The 10736-nt window shown below is 46.4% G+C and overlaps 1 protein-coding gene across 1 annotated transcript; it reads left to right on the top strand.

The window, feature by feature from the left end:
* The first annotated feature begins 193 nt into the window (after positions 1-193).
* On the top strand, positions 194-10532 carry LOC143213470 (uncharacterized). The gene is made up of 3 exons (XM_076433366.1): positions 194-7411; positions 7480-9291; positions 9353-10532. Exons 1-3 carry the CDS (start codon positions 6509-6511, stop codon positions 10211-10213), a joined length of 3576 nt encoding a protein of 1191 aa, XP_076289481.1. The 5' UTR covers positions 194-6508; the 3' UTR covers positions 10214-10532.
* The last annotated feature ends 204 nt before the right edge of the window (positions 10533-10736 follow it).

The following is a 10736-nucleotide window of genomic DNA, read 5'->3' as shown; positions in this document are numbered from 1 at the left end:
CACAACAAAAATCTTCTGACTCGGTTATTAGGAAGAAATGTTTGATGAAGATTTCAAGGTCGCACGGTCCTTAAAAAACTGGATATATCGGGTTTCCTCGGTGGATGATGGCTAGCGGAGGAAGGTGGCCCGGAAAATGCTGGCCGGACGATAGAGATCGGATATAGGGCGGGGAAGTTTAGGTTGCCTCGCGCTGCTGGAGTGCATTTGGCCATCAAATAACATCGGCAGCGCCTATAACCGGCTTACGTCCCGACATAAAGTCGGCTTGGGCTTCTCTTACTTCCACGGTCTTTCCTCGCCATCTCGAACCACTAACTCGTGATCAGACCGCCCGGCCACGACCGAACTACCGTCGTATCAGGAGTTGCGGCTCTTGGGGGGCTTAAGCTCGCGATATCAGTTGATTGGGTCTGGAAAAGTATCGCCGGAGAGGAGATTCGGTTTCTGCGCCGGTCTCGCAGCTCCGGGGCTCCGTTTCGCCGAGTAAATTGTCTCGTCCGGGTTCAAACTGGAAGAAAATTCGATAAATTAGCTGGAATTAGGGCTCTGGCCAGCTTTCATCGCACATCTTCATGCTTGAGTCGAGCTTTTTCCGTAGATTCAATATTTTATTCAAAGGAGGAACTAAAATAATTCGTTTTATTTATTCAGTCGGTTCCAACCAAGGAAAATGGAAAAAATTCATCAAAAATTGATGTCCAAAAGATAAAAATGTGTTAAATAGTCACTGGAAAGTATATGTGCAGGCCTCCGAGGGTTAAGTATGTGTTTGCAGCGTTGAACTCCGTCTGAAACATTTAGTAACACGGTCCGCAAGTTAACAAGTGTCCGATCGTTGAATTTGATGGTCGAAAACGCGGGAGGTGCGGCGAATTTTTCTGATTAATCTATAATTCAATGGAATTTAATATCCGCGGGGAGTCGCATAAGTGATTAGAAGTTCCATCTATCGGACGATCGACCCTTTCGACCAGTTAACAAAAATATGATTCGCCAGAAGGCGTCCAGAGGTTAATGCACCAGTTCTGGACACCTGGTTCAGCCTCTAGTTTTGCCTCTCTCTCGCCCTCCCGCTCTCTATCTCATCCCCCTGATATTTCCAATTAAACTTTCCGTGGTGTTCGGCCAACGATACTTTTCCGGATTACCAAAGATACGGTTTCCGCTTGCGGCTACCTTGCGGGTGATACGCGTTCGAGGAAGGGACCAATAACTTGCCAATATCGGCATTACTGGCGCACTGAGCGCAATATAAGCGTTTATGACCCAGTGCGCGCCCATTCGAACCCCTGACCATGCGACAACCTGTTCAATCCGCCGCTTTCCCGACAGTGGCTCTCATTCTACTTCCAGATCATTCTTTCGAGCACGTCGAATCATTGCAGCAATCGAAAAATTAATTTTAGTTCTTCGCGTTTTTAATTGCAATTTCTAACCCTTGCAGATGTCCACTCATTTTTATTCCGGAGCGCTAATAAACGTGAAACGAACCCTTAAATTTGCATCTGTTTTAAGATGTACGTCTAAGAAAGGCAAATCAAATGTAATAATTTTAATTGACAATCCAGAAGAAAATTGGAGACTGGTCAACCGAGCTGATTTTACAGGTCGAATGAGAGCTGCTGGCCGGAAAGCAGCCATAAGACAGAGAGGGAAAGAAGGGCGAAGCATCGGTAGCCAATGCGAGTACAATACAAACGCTTCTGCCCCGTTCCATCGACGTCCCCGTTGGTTGTCGTCGGCGATAGGTAGCTTTCTATACTGTTGCTCTTTCGTTGTGTGGGTGTGGTTCATCGCTGTGACCCGGGACACTTAATGTTTCTCTATCTATAGTGGTCAGGACGAGAGACAGTCTGGTATATTGTTATATACGACATTGTGAAGAGCCTCGGGGCAACGAAAGGACGAAGAGTTGGAGCCACGAGAGATATCGCCGACCACCAATTACAGGCGACCAAGAGTTATTGAAAAGATCTCCCCATGGGAGAAACCCCGTGGAATCGCGCTTTCGTACAGCTAATGAACACTGATTACAGTTCGGCGGACCCCGGCTCGTCGATGATTTGTGGCCGGTTCGTGATCCGCGTCCACCTGAATTCGCTACCGTCGTTCTCCTCAGAGACACCGTCTATATCGCGAACACTGCTCAATTACTATTTACACTGGCGGAAGTCTCTATCGATTAGATCAATCCCTGGAGAAATTAATTTTTTCGACGACATTCAAAGATCTGCTCGATACAGACTGCTAATTTTACATGAATTCACACTTTCGGGGTTTAGACACTGGTTCAGGAGATTGCCGCATTACAAATGTAAGGGAGCGAACTGGTTCGGAGACTACAAAATTCTATCTCCGCGTTTAGTCTCTCTGGCTGCCTCATCTTCTGCGGAATCTTCCTGCTATCGTTCTGCTTAAACTGTTTTAGAGACACATTTGCAAGCCCCTCTTTATCAATTTTCCTTCTGGAACCTCAACATCGTACTTAATCAGCCCTTACAAGACCCCCATAATGTCTCGTCCGTATCCAAAGCTGGTTCCCGTCTCTTTACATCTCTTTGTTGGTTGTTTGGACTTCTTGTTTGAACAAACATGTAACTTGTTAAACAATCCTATAAATTAGTTCTTCTAATTCCAATTCTCTTCGAGCTCCTAGAAGCAACAGCAATCATCGGGAATGATTGAATTCCCTTCGAGTCTCTATGAAAGCATAATAGATGATCATATTACAGTCAAGATCAAGCGATCTCCTGTACCAGGATGGTCCGATCTCATCGTTCACAGCGATCAGAACCATCTCGCAACACCGACAGCCAGCGAGACATAAAAAGCAGCATCCGGGCGTCTAGCGAGTCCACGCCAATGGCACATTAATTATTCCCTTTAGATTACAGGCATCCGTAAAATTTCCACCCCAACAGGGTCGCCGCCATCAATTTCGCCCGGGCAATATCACCTCCTCCCGGGGAATCTCCCGAAAAGACTCGTTCGTCTCATCGAATGGTAATGTCTCCTTTTACGATCATCATATTTATAAATGTAGCCGGGACAGGGCTGTTCCATAATCCCGGGGCGAAAAGGAGCCCGTTAATTGGGAATACTGATGGTGTCCCATGGAACCTTTCCTCTGCCGTACCTACCTACGGATCGATTCCTCTCCTGACTTCGGATCGAAGAGGAGAAGAGCAAGCAGGAGAGTCTCTTCTCGTCCCCCTTTTTCGTCTATCTTAGCGCCTCTCGTCTCATCTTCCCCGGGACGCCCACGCGAGAGATCACGGTGCCAGATAAGACCCGTGGGACGCTGTCAAAGGGAGCTTATATTTATGAGACTTTCGGCAAACAAATGGATAAATCTAATATCTCGGAAGCGGAACGCCGAAGCTCCTTGAGGAGAGGCCCGGTGTGTCTTCCCGCGGATTCAGGCCACTACGACGCGCCGCAGGGAAGTCACCAGGCTTTAAGATTGATAATCTTCGGATATCCTCTCTTCAGGATGTCCCCGGGGAGATGAGCAGCCGATGGATCCGCGGCGTGGAATCGCAGATACGCGTGTATCGGCGTCCTTCGAGCTTAAAGGATCTGCAAACAGTCGCTGGACTATGGTCACCCGAGTGCTTAATTGCTCCACTTTTCTTTCTTTGATGTCTTTCACTGAATTCTACACAATCCTGCTGGCTCCGCATCCTCTGGTTTTTTATAGAAAGGATGAAATTAAATTAGCTCGGTTGTTTTTAATGAAATAATTTGGTGATATTGATCGGGGTGGTGCCGGCAGCGTTTCCGTCGCGATAGATACATCAGTTTTGATCTACGGCGTGCAGCCCGCGATACGGTGGCTCGTAAAAGCCTCAAAGAAGATGGAAAGGGAAAAAAGACATACTCTTCGACCAAGGCTAGGCTACGTATTCCGAGGCCCTGGCACAGGGATCGTATATTAGACGGGTTGCCTGTGTATGAAAAATAACAGCCGTTGCCTCGCTCCCTTATATCGGGCGTTAATGCTCCCGCGGCGGATTGATGTTCCACGTTTATGGGTTATTTATTTAATACTGACAAATTTCGCTCGGCACTCTCGCCATCGGGACTTGTTCGCCGCCGTCAGGCCACTTCTTTTATAGCGCCTTTAATGGCGCTCGAGAACGGAACGGTGCCGCGGCTGTCCGTGATTCCTGAAGGCCGTTGCTGCGTAAAGGCTACTGCCGCGAATCCTTCTGCTCCGAAATGCTGGTTGTAATAATCGGATCATGAATTTCATCTCTGAGTCCCTGTCCTCGTGCCGTCCTCTGTTTACCTAAATATTATGGGACTATTTTATTGGCCGGCTGGGATTTTAACGATTCACGGTATTATATAAGCTGAGGTGGGCATTATTTGGCGAAACAAATATTTCACATACTATTTAATATTTTAGATTTTATTTTGCCTGAAGAAAATAATATTTTCAATAAGATATGCAATTTCGAAAACAAAATATTTCTATTTTAACAATCTGAACCTCGAAATAAAATAGTTCTATTTCAAGAATTTGATCCAGAAGATAAAATATTTCCATTTTAACAATCTGAACACACAAAATGAAAAATGTTACTTTTTCCGTTGTTATAATACTCTGAGAAACCGCATAAACGGTTTACACTCATAAATGTACTGAATTCGAACCATTATCTTCAGCAATAATATTAAAAATAAAATTAAAGATAAAGACGAAATACTCTTCAAATAAAGTACTATTTTCAAAAATTACTGCCTCTCTCAAATAAATTATTTTATTTTCGAAAGTTACTACATCAAATAAAATATTTTATTTTGTTTTGTTGTACGCATACTTTAAAATAAATAGGATTATTTATTATTTACTATTTGAAATACTATTTTCCCCAGCTCTGTGGTATTAAGTGACCCTAAACATCCGACAGTGTGCTCTGTACGTGGGTTGCTTTATTTAAGAAAACTTGCTCTTCGGTGTTTCAATTAGTACGAGCCTATAAATGGTTGGTAACATTCTTCGAATATTATTTCATTCTTTTAACACTCTGATTTAGAAGAGACTTGTAAAAACCTTGACTTGTCGGTAGAATAAATTACCGTCACGCGCAGCACTTCGTTTTCGACAAAATACAGTTTAATATATTCTGCAGGCGTGCTTCTGAACAGGTCTGGTCAACGTGTCTGTCCATTGTCGACTGTTTCTACTTGTAACAATGACCGACGAAAGTATGCACTGAATTTCCTGTCACCCCATTAATGCTACTATCATTTTTCATGGCGTATTTGTGCAGCATAAATAGTGGCTCACTTCTGCTAATATTTATCAACATCGAAACAAGTGAAACAAGTGAATTTTTGTTTACTTATTTTCTAGCGAACTAGCCGGTCTAACATCTTTAAAAAAATTCAAGTCCTTTGGACCAATTTTTAAAACGTTATGCGATTTTTAAGAGTGTCCACTTAATATTGCCGCTGACTGTACTGTCAAATACGTTTTATACATTTTTCTAGAACAAATTCGTAAATGTCTAGAATTGTTGCGCAAACATCCTCGCTTTCGAGAAGAAATAGTCTAATGATCGAACGGTTTGAAGAGGAAGCAGCGAGGTTGATGTGAGTCGGTGGAAGACGCGACGGGTTGGAAAGCCGCGGAATGGCGAAAAGGGAAGAGCGTGTGTGCGATGAGGCTTGATACGGATCGGAGGCATAGCTTAGGAGCGGCGAAAACGAAAAGCGGAATCGCCGGCGTTGAACGCGTGCAGAAGGAGGACTTGGGTGGTAGGGGCTGTCGATACAAGGGGTCGATTGTGGGTTGAAAGGCACCGGCCCCTTCGCTAGTAGCCTAGTAGCGCACAGTGGCCGACTTGTGCTCTCGCAATACGATTCCGATGCCGAGATTACGGCGAGAGGGGTTTCGTGGACCTTGCCGGCCCATCTCGAGCCGCGGTCGGCTCGGCTATTAGCTTCCTCTTTGATTGGCTGCGTTTAATGGACCGAACGACACGCATATAAATTGCCGACGGACGCCGACTTTGAAGATATTTCGAGACACCCGCGCGAGCCGACCCCAGACTTTCGCATCGTCTTCCTTTAAGCCGATGCTCTTTTCGCGGACGCCGACTCCGATTATTTATTGTATTCCGCGTGGGAGACGCTGCTGTTCGAATTAGACTCTGTCGATTCGCTCCGTTCTTCTGCAAAAAGATGGACTGTCTCGACATAAAGATCGCGTTTAAAACTCTCGTGAATCTTCTCGCACTCGTCGACAACGTGAAGTATCTCCTCTGCCAAACAATTGCCAAATCCATAAACAGATACAATATGGTACAGCTTCATTCCCATCACTGTCAAGTAACCTAACCAAAAGGTACAGTCGCAGAAAATGGCCAAGCCTAGGAAACCTCGTCAAACCCTACAGTTTCATCCGTAAACTCGAAGTTCGCTCACCGATCAGCTCCTCGTTGCCCGAAAAGCGAAGGAACCGTCGAACACCGCTTCTCCCGCATCCCAGAAAATAATGACAGCTCAAGAATTCCCGAGACCGAAACAATCCCTTCAAAATTCACCTCTGAGCAACGTGTACCTCAGAATAAAGCCGAAATCGCACACCGAGGTCGATGAAAATTACACTGTTCTGAACCCGACGACTCTGCTCGCGAGGAAAGGCGACAGCGTCGAGAGAAAATACATTTTCAAGAAGATCTTCGAATCTCGATCCACTCAGATCGACGTGTTCGATCAGTGTGCTCGTCAGAGAGTGATAGATCTGATTTCTGGACGGAGTTCTTCGATCGTGGTTTACGGAGCTTCCGACTCTGGGAAGACGTATACTTTGTACGGGACACCGGAATCGCCTGGGATCATCCCTCGTTCCATCGAGTTCGTTTTCTCCGCTGTGAATTGCACCCTTCAGCCCTGGTACAGAGTCACGGACGACAACCAAGTGGTCAGTTTGAACGACGCGGAGAAGCTTCAAGAAATTCAGAACAAGTTGAAATTGATCAACAGCGACGTGATCGAGAAAGGGGATTTCGTTCAAGCTAGATTATCTCTGGACAATTCTGTGGTCGGATTCGTGGATGTTGAGGAGAGAGAGAGTTGCGGCGGCGATGGGATCTTCTCCGCTTGGTTGTCGATAGCGGAGATCTACAATGACAACATTTACGATCTGCTGGCTGTCGATCCTCAGGAAAGGCAGCAGCTGAAGGTGAGCACTCGCAGGGATGGCTCCACGTACGTGAAAGGCTTGAATTTTGTTAACGTAAGCACCGGCCTGGAGGCCTGTCAACTGCTGATCCTGGCGCAGTCTAGAATGACAGTGCTTGCGAATGGCAACAACGGAGCTAGCTCTAGGTCCCACACGTTGTTCGTGATCAGGTTGCTGAAGTATCGGACGAGGGACGCCACGAGTGACGTAGAGGTTAGTGTTAGTGACAATAAAAATACTCAAACTAGAAGCTCTTTAACACATCATTCTAAATTATTTAGGTGAGCACGCTGACATTCTGCGACGTGGCAGGCTCGGGCCGCTCCAAGACCGTGAAAGAGGACGGCGTCACCTCCACAGAGTCGAAAAGCATCAAGTACAGTCTGCTAGTCTTCGGCAGATGTTTGAAAAGCGTGAGGGACAGCTACACGAACGGTGACCCGGCTGTCGGGCCGTTTCGCGAGTCGAAATTAACCAGAGTCCTGCAAAAAGCTCTGACAGGCAAGGAAACCGTGAGCTTCATCATCACGGTCGACACAGCTGATCAATTCTTCTCCGAGACTATGGGAATCTTGAACATGTCCGTGATCGTGAGGAAGATAGAGTCGGATTCTAGAGATTCTAGACGTGGACACTTGTCGGAGCTGACTCCTAGGAGTCTGAAAGCCTATTTGCTGCCGATAATCGGCGACACGCCGAGGAAGACGGTCAGTTTCGAGGAACACGAGGCTCTCAGACATCGAAACGAGGAGCTGCTGGAAGAACTGGAAGATCTGAAGAAGTCCCGAGCGGATTGCTTGAGGAATAACAAGAGATTGCAGGAGGAGAACGATAAACTGACAGGGACGGTGGAAAGTCTGAAGTGCGATCGCCTAAATCGAGAACTAGAGATCAGAGACGAGCTGGACAGTTATTATTCCACTGTGATCGAGGACATAGAGGCTTCGTGGAAGAGACGCGTGCAGGACATCGAGGACGAGGGCAAGGAGCAGTTGAAGAAGTCGGTGAACCAAGCGGAATTGTTCTACCGGGAGCGAATCGACAGCATCATGCGGAGCAAGAAGCGGAAGAGACGTGACAGCGGGGACAACGAGGAATCGGTGTATTTCCATGACGAGCTGGAGACGGAGAACGCGCTGGTCACTTCGAAGGTGGTTCTGCTGAAGGAGACAGTGAGGAATCTGAAGAAGGAGAACGAGTTGCTGAACACGGACAAACTCCGGAGCAACGTCGAGCTATCCTTGCTCAAGGAAGAGCTGGGGAATCTACGCGACTGCTTCCGGGAACAATTTCCTGAGCTGGTGGAGGGCGTTCAGCTGGAGAAGACCAATTTCAACACGCTTGTTAAAGACGTGAAGATTCTATTCAGCGAGAAGAAGAAGAATATAGAGATTCTGGAGAAGGATCTACGAGAATCGAACGAGAACTGTGTCAGATTGTTCGCCGAGTCCTCGAAGAGGGAGCAGGAGTTGCAGGAGTCGCGGATTCTGGCTAAGTCGCTGGCGAACCAGTTGTACGAGGAGAAGGCCTTGGTGGAAAGCTTGAAGTGCCAGCTGCAGTTGCTGAAGGAGTCGAAAGCGAGCTGCTACAGGTCACGAGGATTCTCTTCGTCGTCCGTCAGCGACTTCTTCTGCAGCGAAGACGTCTCCACGCCGGAATTGGCGACGCAAGCCCACGTGGACACCAAGTTAGACTGTTACTTCAATTATGAGAGCGGCAAGACCTCGAGGAAAATGTCGCCGGATGATTCAGAGGCGGACATGATCTTCAGGTTCAGCGACAGCAGCGCGAAAGAGGACTCTGGCATCGAGTCCAGCCACAAGAGCAGAGGATCGACGGGTGTTGGTGATAGTCCTCGTCTAATTAGGGAGCAGTGCACGCAAACGATGGAGGACGATGATAGTATGATGGAGCAACGATTGGAGCAGCTGAAGATCGATTACGAGAACCTGGAGGCGCAGTACTCCGAAGAGAAGGCCTGCGTTTTGGAACTGTCGCAGCAGTTGGACAGCATCAAGGCTGTCGTCGAGGTTGCCGGCGTGATTCCCGGTGCCAGCGATGCTGAAGAGGGCTGTTTGACAATGGACAGGAAGGTAATTTCAAGCGAAATTGTAATGTCGAACTATAGTTGTATCATTGTCGTCTTTGCTCCAGGAATCGCGCGAGATCGAGATACCAGCGATCCCGAAGGAACTGGAAGCCTGGGCAGAGCGCATCGCCGAGTACTCGGCGAAAATCAAGGAGCTGAAGAAAGAATTGTCGAGAAAAAGTATGGAGATAGAAGGGAACGATGAGAAATTACATCAGATGCAACAGTATACGATCAACGAGTGCGAAAACGTCGCCGAAGAGTACCGAGAAGAGCTGAAGAGGACGCAGTGGACCTGGAAGAGCAATTTCGAGACCCTAGACCGCAATGTAGAAGACATAAGCAAGCTGGCGGAGAAAGTGGAACGGAGTTTGAAAGAGATATCCCTTGATTGCTTGCTGTTCGGCAGATTGATCTGGCAACTGAATCGGCAGGACATCGAGAAGCAGGAGAGGATCGACAGATTTAATGTGAGATTGTTCGAGAAAGAAAGGAGACTGTGCTCGTTGAAGAAACGCAAGGATTTGATGGTGAAAAAGTACGAACATTTGATCAAGCAGCTGAGGATCGAAATTGATAAGAAGAAAGAGAAGTTGACCAGGCTGGAGAAATTGTTCGCGAACAGTAACGCGAAAGGATATCCGAAATTTGTGAATAGGAAGCTGGGGAAGGCGAAGATTTATCACGTGAATAGAAGCTTGAAGAGTAGGCTGCCTTTTTGGCTGCTGCGTAACAGCGACAGAGGCCGTGACGTGAAATGTTTGTCGTTCAAATCGAGGTGGTCAGTGAGCTCGCAGCTGTGCGAGATGTGCTCCGAGTCGCGAATTTTGGAACACAAGGAAACGCTCGATGGCAGCAGCACTTGCAGATCGGAAGAGTCGAGTTCGGTACGTCTGGGACTCTCAGGTTTTCTCTCAGAGTATTAATTTCACAATGAAATTTTAAGTTCACGATTTAGAACGTCGAATTGAAATGTTGAATTTAACGTTCGGACTTTAAAACGTGGAATTCCAATACTAAATTTGAATGTGAATTTTTCGTCGAGTCTAATTATTAGACTGCGGATGTTTATGCAAAATAAAAAATGTTTGCATTGATTGCTAGACACAGGAGCCATATAAAAATTTCATTCTTCTTTTAATTATCTTATTAAGGTGAAACTAATACACTGGTGGCCTTGAATCTTTATAATACCTCCACTGTTTTAAATTGTACGTGCTCATTTTTGTCATAAATGCATAAAATCCGCAGTCTAATAATTATCAACTTGACAGCGTGTGGCCATGAATTTGTAGTTTTAATTTGGCCCGTATTGAAATCTAATTGTCGTAAATTCGACGTTTGAATTTTCGTCTGAACTAAACAATTCGGTTAGCAGTGTCCGAGTAGAAAATATTTGATTGTGAACCGAGTCGCGAGATTTCGTTCGGAATATAAATTGAAGCAGCA

This window comes from Lasioglossum baleicum, chromosome 11 (assembly GCF_051020765.1).
Source record: "Lasioglossum baleicum chromosome 11, iyLasBale1, whole genome shotgun sequence".
NCBI lineage: Eukaryota > Metazoa > Arthropoda > Insecta > Hymenoptera > Halictidae > Lasioglossum > Lasioglossum baleicum.
Note: the sequence above shows the minus strand (reverse complement) of the source record. Positions and strands in the feature narration are given on the sequence as shown.